Consider the following 17,518-nt stretch of genomic DNA (forward strand, 5'->3'; position numbering starts at 1 on the left):
TGATAATATAACACTAACATATCGATATATGCAATTTTGCAGATTTTATAGACCACCGTGTTGGAGATGAATGTGCTTCTCAAAATACAACTCCTTCGAAACACGCCATACCCCCAATGAAAATAAACAACAAATGGGCCAGCTGGTCAAGGCTTGTGTCCCAATAACATAATGCGACGGTGTGAACTTAGCCAATATAAGAATATGTCAAATTTAGGCATATAGGTAACCAGAACTACACTGTTTAGTACGCTATCAGCGCAACATTCAAGTACAAGTTGTGATTTTCGGATGTGATGAGCTAACGTCAAGTACGTACATGCTAGCTAGCTATCTTGCTACGCTAGCTATGGACTAGCTAGCCATGCTAACAAATTAATTAGCTAGATAGATAGCTACCACCAATCTTGAATGTTTTCTTGTCATTGACAGCCAATATGTTTTACTACAATATTACCTAGCTAGAGTCTGAGTTAGCTAGCTGTTTTTTTTGTCAACACACACAAGCTTAATATGGACACACTAGAGTTCTTAGCTAATATGACTATAGTCACTATTGCTTTTGGGGGGGTTGTTTTCTTTCAATGTTGGTTAAGGGCTTGTAAGTCAGAATTTCACTGTACGGTCTACACCTGTTGTAGTCGGCGCATGTGACAAATAACATTTGATTTGATTTGAATGGTGCTAGACAAAATCCAGCATTGTTTTGACTGTGGCAAGCCGTCGATATAGCCTGCCAACAGTTGTACGATTCATTTGTCTGTCCTTGCTCACCAGAATGTGTTTTTACATTACAGGGGCATTCCATGATGGACAGTGATCTAAGTCCTCAGGATAAAAAAGACTTGGACAAGTTCATAAAGTTTTTCGCTTTGAAGGTACTGCCTTTAATTATACGCAATATTGCCACACTTAGATTATCAAGCACTTTCTACAGTATTCCTGAGCTGATTAATTCACTGAGGTTGATAATTCCCTAATTTCTCTCTGTCATCAGACAGTGCAGGTGATAGTCCAAGCGCGACTTGGGGAAAAAGTATGCACACGCTCCTTGTCTTCACCTACTGGCTCTGATTGGGTAAGTCACAATGAATTCTTTGCCTCTCAACTCATTAATTTACCTGTGCCAATTTTCTCCTGAAAGGGTTGTGGATTCAAGTCTCATTAAACTCAATTATTTTCACCAGTTCAATCTGGCAATCAAAGATATCCCAGAAGTTACACACGAGGCAAAGAAAGCTCTGTCCGGGCAGCTTCCTGGCATCGGACGATCCATGTGTGTTGAGATCTCCCTCAAAACCTCAGAGGTAAGATAGCACTGACTGGTGTTCACAGACAGTTCTTGAGACAAGTGGTCTGGATCATTGGGCATTTGTTCATCAATCAATACAAGTGACTGTAAAGGTTAGAAAAACATGAACATGTTTTTGTCATATTTTACAGGGAGACTCAATGGAATTGGAGACATGGTGTCTTGAAATGAACGAGAAGTAAGTAATGAGAAGTAGTTTTGTGTTTTCTTATTTTAGTGCTTCAGTTTTTGTAGTTGGACCGTAACACTCAACATTTCTGATTATTATTTTTTTTGCAGGTGTGACAAAGATATTAAGGTGTCCTACACTGTCTACAACCGCCTGTCATTACTGCTCAAGTCACTGCTGGCCATTACAAGGGTAACCCCAGCCTACAAACTCTCACGAAAGCAAGGCCATGACTATGTCATACTGTACAGGTTTGTTTTCTTGTATACAGATAAGTGTTATCATTATTTTGACCGGTATTGCTAACAATGGAGTTTTATCGTGTTGGTAAACAATCTGACTAAAAGATACATTATTTTGCAGGATATGTTTTGGAGAGGTTCAACTCACAGGATTGGGAGAAGGTAACCATGCCCGTTATATTATTTACAATGCATTCGGAAAGTATTCAGACCCCTTAACTTTTTTACATTTTGTTACGTTACAGCCTTATTCTAAAATGGATTAAATTGTTTCCCCCCCCCATCAATCTACACACAATACCCCATAACGTCAAAGCAAAAACTGTTCTTTTGAATGTTTTGCAAATGTATTAAAAATAAAAACACGTATTACATTTTCATAAATATTCAGACCATTTACTCAGCACTTTGTTGAAGCACCTTTGGCAAATATTATAGCCTTGAATCTTCTTGGGTATGATGCTACAAGCTTGACACATCTGTATTTGGGGAGTTTCTCCCATTCTTCTCTGCAGATCCTCTCAAGCTCTGTCAGGTTGGATGGGGACCATTGCGGCAAAGCTATTTTCAGGTCTCTCCAGAGATGTTAGATCTGGTTTTGGCTGGGCCACTCAAGGACATTCAGACTTGTCCTGAAGCCACTCCTCCATTGTCTTGGCTGTGTGCTTATGGTTGTTGTCCTATTGGAAGGTGAACCTTCACCCCAGTCTGAGATCCTGAACACTCTGGAGGAGGTTTTCATCAAGGATCTCTCTGTACTTTGCTCCATTCATCTTTCCCTCGATCCTGACTAGTCTCCCAGTCCCTGCCGCTGAAAAGCATCCCCACAACATGATGTTGCCACCACCATGCTTCACCATAGGGATGGTGCCAGGTTTCCTCCAGATTTGTCCAGTCAGGCCAAAGAGTTCAATCTTAGTTTAATCAGACCAGATGCTATTTACTGAGGAGTGTAGTATTCCATCTGGCCACTCTACCATAAAGGCCTGATTTATGGAGTGCTGCAGAGATGGTTGTCCTTCTGGAAAGTTCTCACATCTCTACAGAGGAACTTTGGAGCTCTGTCAGAGTGATCATCGGGTTCTCGATCACCTCCCTGACGAAAGTCCTTCTCCCCCGATTGCTCAGTTTGGCCGGGCGGCCAGCTGGAGGAAGAGTCTTGGTGCTTGTAAACTTATTTTGTTTAAGAATGATGGAGGCCATTGTATTATTGGGGACCTTCAATGCTGCAGACATTTTTTGCTACCCTTCCCCAGATCTGTGCCTCGACACAATCCTGTCTTGGAGCTCTACGGACAATTCCTTCGACCTCATGACATGGTTTTTGTTCGGACATGCACTGTCAACTGTGGGACCTTATTGTGGGACAGGTGTGTGCCTTTCCAAATCATGTCCAATCAATTAAATCTACCACCGGTGGACTCCAAGTTGTATAAATCATCTCAAGGATGATCCATGGAAACAGGATGCACCTGAGCTCAATTTCGAGTCGCATAGCAAAGGGTCTGAATACTTATGTAAAATGTCTAAAAACCTGTTTCATTTTGTCATTATTGGGTAATGTGTGTAGATTGATGAGGGAAAAAATAATTGTATCCATTTTGGAATAAGGCTGTAACGTAACAAAATGTGGAAAAAGTCAAGGGGTCGGAATACTTTCCGAATGCACTGTATACATTTTGTTGGTTGTCTGGGTTTTTGGAAGTGTTGTATAGGGCTGTGAAGATTTTGACGTTAGTTTTTTCTGAATGCTGTTTTTCAGGGTTCCAGACAGTGCGTGTAGGAGTTGTGGGAACTCCCATTGGAACAATCACCTTGTCTTGTGCTTACAGGACAAACCTGGCCTTCATGTCCACCAGGTACAGAAACAGATGCTGTTCTTGTTCACAGCACTGCATGGGCTCACTCCTCAGTGGTCAAAAATGCACTGCCTGTAAAATCTGCCACCATGTTTTCCCCTTTACTTCCACGTCCTCTCTTTGTTCTCCACTGGTTTTAGCTATAAACTTCCATTATTCCTAATTCTATATTCATAAACTCACAGGCAGTTTGAGAGGACGGCTCCGATTATGGGCATAATTATTGACCACTTCGTTGAGCGCCCCTTTGGCAACATGGGACACATGCGTCCATGTAACTACAGGTGGGTTAGCCCTCGCCCAAACACCTATACTGACCCAATACAGATTTGTGCATGCCTATTATTTATTATTATTGTTAGTGATGGTATAAATTTAAAGGATTGAGTAATAATCTGGCCATGTTTGTTTGCCTTCCCTATACTCCAGAGCACCCGGGGAAGATGAAGGAGCATACAATGGGGTGGAAGATTCTCAGGAAGTGTGCACCACGTCCTTCTCCACTTCTCCACCCTCACAAGTACGTATGTCACTGCTTAGCAAAGTCGATCTTTGCAACATGTGTAACTTCAGAGGTGGTGTCCATGTTGAGGTTTGAGATTTGTGAATGTTACTTAGACACACCCATATGTAAAGACTCCCTCTCATGTCATAATTCACATCCAAATGGGTCAGGTGTTTTCTTAAACGATTATGTCTGGCACCGCATTCAAATAGACATACATATTCAAACATTTGACCCATATTGATGATCATGCATCCAACTGTTGTGTGTATTTGTGGATCTGGTGGTTTGGTATTCTCATACCCAAAGCTCATTTCACAAGTCTGGCTGTGGGAAAAGTAGATGTTTTGTGTTGGAGACATTACCAAGCTCCCATACCATATTTCTCCTTTCTGTTTTCTGTATAAGTGCTTTCATCTCTTAGCCCTTTTTCTCTCTCTCTCTCTTTATGTGCTGTCTGTGTAGTGTGTGTTCACTGTAAGTAAGGCACATTTAAAGACCCCTAAACCTGCAGTGATGGACACTCTGAAAGTCCCCATGATGGGCCTGGCCTTCTCACACCAAGTGAGTCTTGCGTGTGTGGGCATGTATCTCACTCACTCACAATGCCTGAGGTGTTCCAGGACTTTTTGGCCTGTCTTCTATTACCTGTTTAAAAGTAATAGAAGTATGGAGCGCTTAAAAGCTGATCAATGGAAGCAATCAAATGGGACAGCTCTGTCTCCCTTACATTAGGGCGTCCAATCAAAAACGCATCTTTTGACCAATGGGTAAAATAATGTTTTTCTGTGTAGATATTCCTCTAAGAAAACCAATGGTCCTAACCTCGTATCTCTATAATAATCTGTTGAATTCTTCCAGAATTAGGGTGACTAAATCAATGGAGTCCAGAGAGAGAAACAAAAAAAAGTGCTAAAAACTGAGGAAAATTGTGCTAGAAACCAGGTTACTGGCTACCTGACAGGCTCACTTTCCCATTGAACTCATCATATTTCTTCTCAAATCCGCAGGACATAAAACAATATAGATGTAAGATTGATATGTATATTTTAGTATATGCTTTTTATATTCATCTGAAATTCCTGTTATTTCTTTGAAGATTTTTCACAATAACGGGCGTATCTCTGTGAAATGTCAACAGCGCACTGAGCATTTTTTACCAAGCTTTTTATTTTCAAAGCCTTTTTTACATGATTTCATTCAGCTCGTGTCATGCTAATTGCGCTTTTTGCGACCCGCGGAAACAACTTTGAAGACGATGACCACAAAATGTAAAGTGCTCACCGCTAGGTCAACAGAGCTCGGTGCTTATTATCGGATGTATTACGTTACGAAATCCGACTTTTTGTATGTAATGTTAATGATATGTTAGAGAGAGTCCAGTTCATTAATAATCACATTTGTCTTGGTAAAAGGTATTTTATAACATAAGGAAGTACTTATGTCACTATCTACTACTGCCCTAGAATTCCGAACCTAAATCCTTTCCACATTGGTTTGCTGATAATGATTCCTTAACAAATAGTTAGTCGTCACTTAAATATATGAAGATATTAATCACGTTCATTGTCAGGGTAAGTCAAATCTGCCTTAGAATCTTTACACTGTCCTCTCTAATGCTATACTTTCTACCTCCTGCTGCTTGCTCCCATCACCCCATTTCTCCTCTGTGGATTAATTCATGTTTTAGCTCGCTCTCTCTTTCTTACTTTTCTCTCTCTTTCTTACTTTCTCTCTCTCTCTCTCAGCTCTACTGCTCTCGTCTTTCTTATCAGCCTCCTGTTCTTGTCGGAGCTGCTGACTTCTGCCACCCTTCCACCTTAAACGCTGCCAACCCACACCAGGTAACCACCCAGGTATTGAGCGAGTCAAATCACATCTTATTTGTCACATGCTTTGTAAACAGCAGGTGTAGACTAACAGTGAAATGCTTACTTACGGGCCCTTCCCAACAATGCCGAGAGAGACGAAAAATAGAGAAATAATAGAAAAGTAATAATAAATACACAATGAGTAACGATAATGTGGCTATATACACGGGGTACCAGTACAGAGTGAATGTGCAGGGGTACGAGGTAAATATGCACCTACTGTATAACTAGGAATAAAGTGACTAGGCAACAGGATCAATAACAAATAAGTAGCAGCAGCATATGTGATGAGTCAAAGTTAGTGCAAAAATGGTCCATGCAGATAGTCCAGGTACATATTTAACTAACTATTTAGCAGTCTCATGGCTTGGGGGTAGAAGCGGTTCAGGGTCCTGTTGGTTCCAGACTTGGTGCATCGGTACAGTCTATGACTTGGGTGGCTGGAGTCTTTGACCATTTTTAGGGCCTTCCTCCGATACCGCCTGGTCTATACCAGTCATGGATGACGCCTTGCGGTCGGATGCCAAGCAGTTGCCATACCAAGCGGCGACGCAGCCAGTCAAGATGTTCCAAATGCATGGATTTGAGGGCCAACACGGGAAACAAAGCTTTGCATAGGTGTTTCAACATGACTCAACCCGTGCTAACTATGGCCTTTCACACGTCCTATGTAGATGGGAATCCCAGGGAAGGAGGGGGGCGTACCCCAGCAGGTGCCTGTGCAGCCTTGTCATGGTGCCCAGGCAGAGCATGGACGAGTGTCCTCATGCCCCCCCGCTGATCATGTTCCCGCCACTCCCTCCAGCAGGTAAGCCCCAGTCTGCCATGACCCCCATGTGACAAAAGCGAAACACCCCGTGGGAGTGTGGATCACCTGAGATTATACTTGCTTGGGAGAAACCTGTCGGTTACAACTTTGCCATGTTATCTTTCAAAGTGGCGAGGGTGCAGAGACCTTGTCGAGGAGCATTGAGGTGAAGGGTGTCTCTCCCTGTGATGTACTGGAGACCACCTTCACCAGGAAAGTGGGTGCCTTTGTCAACAAGCCAGGCACACAGGTAGGGACAACCTTATTATGTCCTTGTTTAAGTACACACCTTTGATATGTTTTGCTGGAAGTACCCATTTTTACGAGAAAAGGACAAAATACCAGTGAGTATTATACCGTTGTAATCACTGCCGTATTACTCTTTGTCCATTGCAGGTAACCACAGCAAGCCTGGACTTACCATTTGCAGCGTTTGCTCCCAGAGCCTATGACCTCGAGGAAAATGACCCTATGGTAAATCAAATATTCACATACATAATTGTCACCCTTAAATAACAATTTTCTGGGTTATGATTAGGAGTCATTTTAGTGCAGACATGGCAATAATATCACTTCTCCTTTATCCAAGGTTCAGCCGCCGGAGTCCCCAGCCACGTCCTCTCCCCTGCAAGGCAGTTTACACTCCCAGGGCTCTGGTGAGAGTGGTGGCCCGGCACAGGACGACTTTGTTATGGTGGACTTTGTAAGTACCCTGCCTTCGGTAACAGAGTAAAACACAGACTGCATTTTGGTCAAGGATAATAATAATTAGATCAATCTAACCTCATTTCTATGCCGTATCAAATGCTGCTACGAACAAATGTCTGTTTATGTCTGTCAATTGTGGATGTTATCTGCAGAGGAAGAAAACATTCATTTTCTTCGTGTAGAAATTAGCATTACTTACGTCACTTAGCAGTGGTCATTTAATGTGCCTGCATAACTCGGCTAGACGAAGTGAATGTCCGTGCCTCGCAATACTCCCTTTAATTAAAGACCTTCGCTTGAAAAATGAGAAAAAAAAGCAGCAATAGTACTGTTTGCCCCTCTTTAGATGCCGTAGCAGTATACACTAAGATAACTCAAGAAATCTGTAATAAAGTCCGACGTTTCTGCGGAGGAGGTCTTAGTCACGCAATTTTACATCTAACTAACGTGTTTGATGCAGTATTTCTCAACTGAAACAATTTGCATGACAACGAGTTGTCTCTCGTTGAACGACATCAAACACTTCATTGAAGAATCCCTACCGTTGACCAGTCACCTACAAAAGGGGAGTAGACTTCGGCTACTGAACTTCTGATTGCCTCAGGAGAAAAAAAATGTGTGTGCATGAACAACCGAAGAAACTGTTTCGGATGGGAAGCATGCAGACACCTTCAGACAGTATTTCTTTCTGGCCTGTATCTGGGCTGTAGTGACCATGAGGAATGAAATCCAAAACAGTCAAAGGCGAATGCGACAAAGCACATAGCAAGGCTTTTAAAGCAACAGAGGGAGAGATGTCAGCTTTGAATATTTTAGATAAATGCTTCCGATGAAGAGAAAATGAAGCTTATGGGAATGAGTGTTCTTAATTCAAATCTCTGACCTGTTCTCTCGTGGTTAACAGTTGAGAATTAATTAGGACTGTTGCTGGCAAGAAAATGTAAAAAACGGAACCTCTTTGGGAATAATATGTGCTGCTGACAACAAAATCGTAGGATCGATCGTCTATTATTAAGGAAGGGCCTGTTACAGTTGTTGCCCTGCACATCTGATTGTGTTCTGTGTGCTCTGTGTTATTCAGAAGCCTGCGTTCTCTAAGGATGACCTGCTTCCCATGGACCTTGGCACATTCTACAGAGAGTTCCAGAACCCCCCACAGCTCGCCAGCCTCACAATTGATGTCAGTTCTCAGTCCATGGCAGAAGACCTGGTGAGATGAGACACACTTCTGACTTCCAAAGAGAGATGGTTTCTGTTTTGTTGCCGGGGGGGGGGGGGGGGGGGGGGTCTTCTTGTGTATGAAGTGGTCCTGTTGGAATTTAAATGACTGACGGATAGTAGTGAGAGGGGAACATAGTAGTTACATTCAAACACACAGTAAATCGTATAATGATATATTTTCTGTGGTGCTTTTTAGTCTAATAAATCAATATCTTAGTCATCATGTGTTTGTAATGATGTTGTTCATTTTCCCAACAGGACTCTCTTCCCGAAAAACTTGCAGTATACGAGAAGAACATTGATGAATTTGATGCATTTGTGGACACATTGCAGTAGGGATAGAAATAGATCCACTGGCTGCAACGACAAATTATCCCATTTAAGTCCATCTGCAAGGTCCTGTTGTCTTTCGAGCTTGTTTGCATTCAGTCTGTGTATGCCTCTTCTTTCTTCTCTAGATTTGAAATTCCACATTGATTTGTAATCGGAATGTTCTTCAAACCTCACTGTTTGATGTATTGTAGAGTAAGAGAGCCTGTACCCAACAGAAGACATCTTTTTTTCTGATGTGAAAAACTGCAACATTTGCTCTAGTGTTGAGCAGACTGTCATAGTGTAAATACCAAATCCCCTCTCACCTTGCTGTTATAGAACTTAACACACAATAACAAAGACATTCAGTTCATGAAAGCGATTTTGTCTAAATAATGTCAGGAGGCATTGTATTATTGCTGTCCCGTGTGACACGGAGAACGTTCATAGCGCCTATGGAGTCAGACATGGCTATGTTTTAGTAGATGTGAAGAAGCCAAGCTATGTATGGAAAATGATCAGTAGTAGTCAATCTATACCCAAGAAACATACTCTAGCTGAATCTGTATATTGAAAATGTAAATTGGGAGAAATGTTGTCCTACCAACTTTAGGACAAGTATCACTACAAATGATGTACCATATAAAGCAAGTTTACTTTTTCCCCCTTATCTGTAAAAAGGCTAAACATTATTTGCACTTTCAATGTATCAATCTTAAGTCCTCTTGATTTTCCCAATGCTTTGTTAATATACAGTAGCATGGCCATGCGTAATAAAAGTTATTTCAAATGGCCTATTTTGTATTATCGGAAAGGAATAAGCCAGAGGCCCTATATATATATATATATTTCTGATTGTGGTCGTTTGTGATTTATACCAGAACACCACGAGTGATTGTATTTGTCGCCCCTCTTGAAGCTTAAATACAATAGAGCATCAATACTCTTGTCAAATGAGTACGCCCCTCTACACAACTGAATAAATCAAACGAAGGCACTTTTAACCATCACCTTTTATTTATACTTTATATTCACAACATAAAAAAAGATCTTGAAAGTAAGATACCTAGAACTGAGGAAAATTGTCTTAAGAGACATTTCATTTTCACTGTAGCAACCAGGAAATACTATTTGACAATACAGATAAACAGTACAATAAAGGTGGATAAACGGGCACAATTTTCACGAGATATGACAAGTGGTAGTTACTCGCCTGTTTCCTGAAGGCACACAGATGCAAATGGGGTCAAAGGTTCTACTAAAGCCACTGATCCGCATGTCAATGCAATTGTTTCATTGACATGATTAGGAAGTTTTCATAATAGACAAAACATAGAAGCACAACAGAACTCTTACTTATTCAGTCTTAATATTAGCACGGTTCTTGTTCGGGATATGTTCGTTACAAAGTCATTCAGGATTACAAAGCACAGGAGTTGTACCCCCAAAAGTTTGGCCACTGCAAATAGAAAAAATGTTTTAAGGTTAAAAAAAAAAATCAAATGGAACCCTCTTAGTGTTCTCCAACGCATTTGGAATTGAACAAAAGCAACGGACGTCAAAATAAGGCTCAGAAAAAAAACTAATCTAACAGTTAACATACAGAACAAAAACAAATACAGTATGGCCTGAGAGCCCAATGGGTCTGTAAGTACACAGCATTTCAGTCTATCCATGTCTAGGAGCCCTTTTATTTCCCCTACTGACTTTAAGGCTTCATAAAAGATATTTCGCCAGCAATGACACTAGCCATCAAAGCCTTTACATCTGGATAATGATTTTCAAGGAATAACTGCCGTAGGTAGAGTAATAATGCACACAAAAGTAGAATATGTATCATGAACACTGTCCTGCATTGAGAAAGCAAATCAGGCATAACATGAAATGTAGAAGTTACACGATTAAGACTAATAGAGTTTTTTTTTAAATAGTTGACCTGTAGAAATGATCAAAAATTAAGACTTGGCAAATGTAATGCAGCAGAAAGAAACAAACGAAGGCTTGCTGGAAATATTTAAAAAGGCGATATGTGACAAACATTAAAAAAAACGTAGATACACACTTATGGTTTTATTTCGCTATAGACTGTAGCTTTACACATAACCATGATACTTAAATAAGACGTGCCAAAATATAAACTCCAGAAAGAATTTAGACTACATCGAATACCGGAGTACACTGGCACATTGACTGTAGCGACCGATCATTTATGAAATTCTAAAATGATTTGTTCCAACGCAAATAGGACTAGACATACCAAGTAAATTAATATGAAATATATTTTGCTCCCCAGATACAAAACATTGCATAAATGTTCTCGGAAATCTGTACCATCAAAATCAATATTTGATATGATTCAAACCAGAACAGATGTGAACTGGTTTTGGTTATTCCAATTGTTTTAAAGACCAAATCGTGTACACTGTGTTGAACCTTTCCTGAGTGATAGATATCTGACGGAGACATTAAAGCCTTCTTCATACCTGACTTCTAACCTGACCTTTGGCCTCTTTTGGCATCTTCAACGGTTCGTCTCCCCTGTTTTTGTTTTTCTCTCTCTGTGTCCTCAGTCACAATACACTCATGCATTTGGCAACACTACTAGGGGACACTGGGAGAGACACAGTTACGCTGTACTAGACCAATACAGAGACAGGGTCAGAGATGGGGATTTAAACACGGAATGAAATGTGGCGTGGTTAGAGATAGCTGTACAGGAGACGTGTTACGGGGAAAAGACCTTGTGGTGTTGGTCCAACAGAGTTCTGGTGAAGTTATTGATGGGGCCGATGGCACTGAGTGTCATGGCCGCGTCTTGTCCCCATAGCAGGTTGGGTCCGAACACCACTGCCAGGTTGGCGTTGTTCATCTTGTTGATCTCACTCTGTGCAGACACCTACATGGGCAAGCATGCATGTTTGTAGAATATCAATAAGAACAGAACAACTCACTGGTTTATTTACACAAACTGGTGAGGGCCAGTGTCGCCAGGCAGTACTAAATGCCACGATCAAAGACTATTTAGACAGAAGCCTAAAATAACAGGCCTCCAAAGACAAAATGGAGTGTTTGCAGAGCTTCTGAGACATATTCAGCTGGGGATATGATGTGACAGAAAACATACCTGCACCAGGAACTCAATGAGGAACTTCAGGGAGGCATAGTTCTCCTCAGGGAGCATTGCCAGCATGTTCCGGATCGCAGTCACTTGGGAACTGCTGTCAACATCTGAGGAATGAGCATAACAAATAGCATAACAAATACACCCTTTATATTATACTGCTATGACTTAAAACTATCCTCTAAGGATTACGACCTACGAAACAAATTGACAGCTATAGTGATATTTTGAATAGCTATAGTAAAACAAATGTAAAAATATATCCCCATTGTCTACTGTGTGGAGGATAAGAGAGTCTTCCCCAGACTTACTGTGGAAGTTGACAATGTCGTTGTAGAGCTGGTAGGTGAGGAGGGGTTCAGGTAGTTCTCTGAGGAATGTCTTGAGGATGACAGCTGCCAGGTGAACGTCCTCCATCTGGGAAAAACTCACCTCCTCACCTGGAGCCACAGACGGACACAATTACAGACACAGACAATCACAGTCGTACAAATCCCACAGCTACAGCCAAAGAGGTAAAGAAAAAAAGAGAGATATTAATTTAAGAGTAACAATGAGTGAAAATCATTCACCCGAGTTATATCTGTGCTGAACATCCTTAACGAGGGTCACGTTGGCTGACCGCCGGAATATCCCCTCAATTTCAAGACCTAAGACAGGACAGAAAATGGGAGAAACCACAGAAACAAAACATTTTGTAAAACAGAACCAAATAGCAGAATTAGCCTTGTTTTGCAAGTCAAATACTAATCCAGGTACAGTATCCTTGAAATTAGAATGGAATTGTCCAAAAGATGATCATCAGAACAAAGACTCAAAAGTTGAACCCATCATCATCAAGAAAAATGACCACTGGTAAAACATGCAAAAATTGTGCTCACCTTGTTCCATTAAGAAGGCCACTGTGTCTTGCATCACTAATGGAACTGCTTCGTTGTCAGATCTTCTCGCTCTTAGCCTTGACAAATCAACAAGAACAAAGCACTTAAAAACCTTTGAAACACACAGGAGAATATCTTACGTACGTTAAGGTCAGATATTGAGGGAGTAAAATACAACAGCCCTCATCCAGCTACCTACATTGGCAAGGGGACTCCAAACTGTTGATTGGGCAGTGGTGGACTGCGAGGGGGGGACATCTGGGCCTGAACTGACGCTTTCAGTGAGGCTCGGATTTTTTCATCATAGCTAACGATTTTGGGTGTGAGAAAGCAGAGTAACGCACTTGATATAGTCAGATATCACAAGTAGACATCCATTACACAAGAGTGAATAATTCAATGCCAATGTTGAGATACAGTAGTCACACGTAAAGTGTGAGAAATGTTCTTACTCTCGCACCCGGGTGGGTATCACTAGCTGCTCACACTTAACAATGTCCTCCAGTTCACTCAGGTAGTTGATGTAGTTGATCTTTCGTCCAAACTTGAAGCTAGAAGAGAAAGGATTCATCACACATGGCAAACACTTTACAGTTAAAGGAATAAAGAGCATATGATGATGGTGCTGGAATGCTAACCTGATGAGAGGCTTGAAGAGGATGAGAAGAGTCTTGATGAACATGGTGGGGTGGACAATGTACAGTGCCTTGATGTTCTTCTTGTACCTGAAGAAAACAGAGCAGTCAGCAAAAGTACACTTTTGTTGTTAGAGAAGTCAAGCCATAAGTGCAAATAAAGCACGTCATTAAAAAAAAAAAATAGACTTAAGTATGGGTGAGGGCAAAGTCCACTTCCTCTTTGGCTTTAGTTTTCCGATTCAGATCTCTGGTGAAATGGAGTGCATCTCATCCTTCATAGGTGAAAAACTAGGAAATGTGCTTTGCGACTATGGTCCCCAGTGTCTGGCTAGAGGTAGGCGGGGACTCACTTCCGGTCAAATTCTCTGTAGGCGTCTCTCAGCCAGCTGAGAGATGGCTTGTTCTCACTGGTGAGGCCATTATGGAAGTAGATGAGGGTGTAGTCGCTCTCAACATACTGGTCTAGGGTGGCCTTCAGATACCTGGATGATAGTATGATAGTTGGGAAGTCAATCCTTATCACATGAAAACACAAACAACGACGACTACTGACTTGACTAGGGGGGGGGGGGGGCACAAACAAGAAGCAATTTATTAGAAATTTGGCAGTATGAAAATGTCTCAATAATCTCTAACAGTAACACCCACATCAGTAGCTTGTGGTGGTCCAGTTCGTGGTGAGGGGGCATTCGACAGGCGTTGAAGACAATCACCTTCCTGCCAAAGTTATCGTCACCTTGACAGCAGATTGAGAGCGGAAACAACGTCAACGGGATCCAAGACTGAACATGATATTCAGCACAGAAAAGCTACACAAGTAGAGACAAAGTTCTTACCTGCTACTTCTACAATCTGATGCCTGGCAATATCATAGTATGGGTGGTCCCAGGTCAGGTGTGACCCCTCCCCCAATCGCTTGGATATGTCCGTCTCTGTTGAGAGATTCAACCATCTCACACTAGCTCATATCTTTGGAGGCAGATCGCTCAGAATTTCACAACTCAACGTTTCGGATCTGCCCCGTCACGGACAGTATGTGCTCACTGCTCACTGTTTGCAAACACACTTTGAGCCTCTTCTCAATGCATCCTGAAATAAGTAGATGGGTGTGACATTTCATTTTACGGGCTTAACCCACACACATGACCACGACATCCGCATTGTGTACTTATGCCAGCAGCAATCTGCAGGCCACACTGACTAAACCAATGCCCTTCTCACAGAGTTAGTCATTAACATGCAGTTGCCCGAGGCGGGGTGAGACAGTGTGCGCTTCATTTGGTATCTCATAAGATGAACCCTTGTTCCCTTCTCTTTTATCATCTGTTCATGAATAATTAGTAATGATTTTGAGAATAATTCAAACTCTAAATCATGGTGCTGTAGATGCATCCATTAGCCACAAATAATGGCGTTCGTCTTCAACCTCACCCACCCCTCTAACTCCAATCAGACAGGGGCTGGAGATCTGCTGTGAAACAGAAATTTGACTGTGCCTACAAATAGGATGCATAACTAATGAATGCACACTGTGTCAGAGGGCAATATGCAACGATGTTGCGATAATATGACACGAGTAACAAACGGCTCACTGCATTGGGCTGTGAAGAAGGCTCTTTTTGACTCTTCCCTTGGACTAAAGACAGACTGACGTAAAACTATGAGATGGTAAAGATGTTTAGAGAAATAACAGCAATAGTAATGGTCCTACAACAACGTTCCATTTCTAAAAACTCAGCTGATCTTACAACAGGCTGATTGGTATCATATTACAAGGGCAAACATTATTTTGCCAGGAATGTGTATTTTTAAAACCGTGATCTCATGATTTTGTTTTACTCAAGGGATTAGTTGGCTTTTAGAACACTAGAAATTCTTTAAGCAATTTTTAAATTTCAGGAAGCTATTTGATTTGATTTCTGACAGCACAGAGAGGTCCAGCTTTCCTTTTAATTGCCTTTAGGTTCTTACCAGACTTGCTCATACTGGAGTCATCTGGGGGCCACAGCTTGTCCCCCATTGGAGACAATTTGAGCAGGTCCAGCGCATTGCTGGGTGGATCATCTACTCCAAGGTCATCATTGAGGTCAACCAGAAGGTCTGAAGACATGGTGGTGTACTATGGGACTCCACACGGAATAAAGTCTGGTCAAGTGCTCAGCCAGCCTCCTGTCACAGAAACAAGTGTTACATTCTGGATGGATGTTGATTATCTGATGCAAAGAGATGGCACCTTATCTCAGCAGTGGGATCACTATCTTGTTATATCTTGTTTTTTAAGAGTCCTCCTCAAAATAAAAGCATTCTTCTGACTGTGTCGATTCCCTCCCTATAGCCTAATTTAGACAAATAAAACAGCTAACAAGTGTTAAACAGGCACATTTTTTAAACATGCATTTTCTATTGTGCTTTGTGGTAATTTATCACTGTTGTAATGGACCCTGTGCGAAATCCATGCAACTAAGTTACCATATTTTAAAGCTGTACTGATGCGTCATAACTGCAGAAGAGCAACTTCGATGGGGTCAGAAAGGACAATGCATATGAAACATGGACGGAAGAAACAAATAGGTCAATAAGCGATTGTCCTTTAGACTAGGCCTATTTCACATCTGCAACCAGGTTAGCATCATTTGAATACATGCCTGTCGAATGCAGCAACAATTGCATGGCTGGTTTGTTTGTGGAAGGCCCACACAACATTTCACACACACACCGATTTTCACATGGAATGACCCAATCTATTTTACAACACCACAGGGGTTGTGATGGAAGAAGAAGCGTTGTTGTGCTACCCGACGTTCTTCATTTGGCTGCAAGGCTCAAATACAGTCCTCCCCATCTATGAGATGCAATCTGTTCTGATATGTTGGTTCTTTAAATATCACGACTGAAGTCAGAAACGCATTCCTGTATGCGCAGTCCACGGGAGTAGAAATGCATTCAGGCAAAGTGCAATAATTTTACACATCTAGCTCAATTAGCCATAAGGGTATATTACGAAACACTGCTACTGCCATGTAACGTCAGCAACCAAAATAAGGTGATTCGCGTCTTAGCTGTTTATCTATCGTTACGCAAAACAAGTCTGCAATTTGTCCCGAATCTTCTAGCTAACGTTAGCTATTTCACTTATGCTCCATTACACTGCAATGTCGATAGATTAAAAACAACAAAAAACGTTGCGTTGGCCAACGTCAGCTACCGACGGTACAGCAGTAGTTCACCTAACTACTCAACAATGTTTTACAAATGTCGATAGATTTAAATAAACGTTAACTAGCTAACCTGTAGGTGTAGACTGTAGTTAGCTAAATTCTTGTTGAGTAGCTAGCTGTTGTCAGCTAGCAAGGCACAGTATGTTGTTACCATTATTTTTCCTCGGCTGGTAAGGCTAACCACCTGGTTATAATTGGGATAATCCAAGTTAGCTCGTCTAACGTTTATGTCCTAGCTAGCTACAATAACGCGCAAAATACATTGATTATTTCATCAAATAAATTAAATTGTCGGATTTACCGTACAGTCTGTGCAATCGATCCCCGCTGAAAGGCTTTCTAAGTTGTTAGCTTGCTAGGCTACTAACGTTAGCTATGCCAGTGACAGCTGCTTGCTTCACTAGTCACAAACATCCGGTTTTCGTTCGGCGGGTGGAGAGCTCTCGGTCTTGGCAAACACACTACTATACTTCTGACTCCGAAAACGAGACAGAGGCATAGGTGGAGGAGTGCGGCTGTGTGATCAAGGCCTATCTTCGATTATGATAGCAGATATAGTTTCAAACCTGCTTGCTTTTACTTCATCATTAGATCTGTATCCCAAAAAAAGTTTCGAAAACCTTGTGCACAAAAACTACATGCAGAATTCTAGT

At 41.5% G+C, this 17,518-nt stretch overlaps 2 protein-coding genes across 6 annotated transcripts; one reads left to right on the plus strand and one right to left on the minus strand.

The window, feature by feature from the left end:
• The first annotated feature begins 74 nt into the window (after nt 1–74).
• On the plus strand, nt 75–10,011 carry atg13 (ATG13 autophagy related 13 homolog (S. cerevisiae)). Of its 2 annotated transcripts, XM_021606979.3 has the most exons (18): nt 75–311; nt 798–878; nt 998–1,078; nt 1,188–1,307; nt 1,444–1,490; nt 1,592–1,732; nt 1,845–1,885; nt 3,486–3,582; nt 3,768–3,866; nt 4,012–4,102; nt 4,553–4,651; nt 5,836–5,931; nt 6,633–6,766; nt 6,896–7,016; nt 7,163–7,240; nt 7,356–7,469; nt 8,556–8,684; nt 8,954–10,011. In XM_021606979.3, the coding sequence occupies exons 2-18, from the start codon at nt 807–809 to the stop codon at nt 9,029–9,031; spliced, it is 1,638 nt and encodes a 545-aa protein (XP_021462654.2). In that variant the 5' UTR covers nt 75–311; nt 798–806; the 3' UTR covers nt 9,032–10,011. The 2 variants fall into 2 exon arrangements, with proteins under 2 accessions (XP_021462654.2, XP_021462657.2); XM_021606982.3 differs by lacking the exon at nt 4,553–4,651 and having other exon boundaries at nt 5,836–5,943.
• On the minus strand, nt 10,006–17,476 carry LOC110526209 (rho GTPase-activating protein 1). Of its 4 annotated transcripts, none has more exons than XM_021606988.3 (13): nt 17,167–17,476; nt 15,619–15,816; nt 14,484–14,579; nt 14,296–14,383; nt 13,998–14,129; nt 13,648–13,734; nt 13,462–13,560; nt 13,209–13,316; nt 13,010–13,086; nt 12,701–12,778; nt 12,440–12,568; nt 12,132–12,235; nt 10,006–11,903 (listed from the first exon to the last, which is right to left on the minus strand). In XM_021606988.3, the coding sequence occupies exons 2-13, from the start codon at nt 15,755–15,757 to the stop codon at nt 11,733–11,735; spliced, it is 1,308 nt and encodes a 435-aa protein (XP_021462663.1). In that variant the 5' UTR covers nt 15,758–15,816; nt 17,167–17,476; the 3' UTR covers nt 10,006–11,732. The 4 variants fall into 4 exon arrangements, with proteins under 4 accessions (XP_021462663.1, XP_090094532.1, XP_021462664.1 ...); XM_090238406.1 differs by having other exon boundaries at nt 14,484–14,736; nt 17,167–17,300; XM_021606989.3 differs by having other exon boundaries at nt 16,936–17,288.
• Nucleotides 17,477–17,518: the final 42 nt, after the last annotated feature.

Source organism: Oncorhynchus mykiss, chromosome 6 (assembly GCF_057628025.1).
Source record: "Oncorhynchus mykiss isolate SJ-2025 chromosome 6, ASM5762802v1, whole genome shotgun sequence".
NCBI classification, from domain to species: Eukaryota; Metazoa; Chordata; class Actinopteri; order Salmoniformes; family Salmonidae; genus Oncorhynchus; species Oncorhynchus mykiss.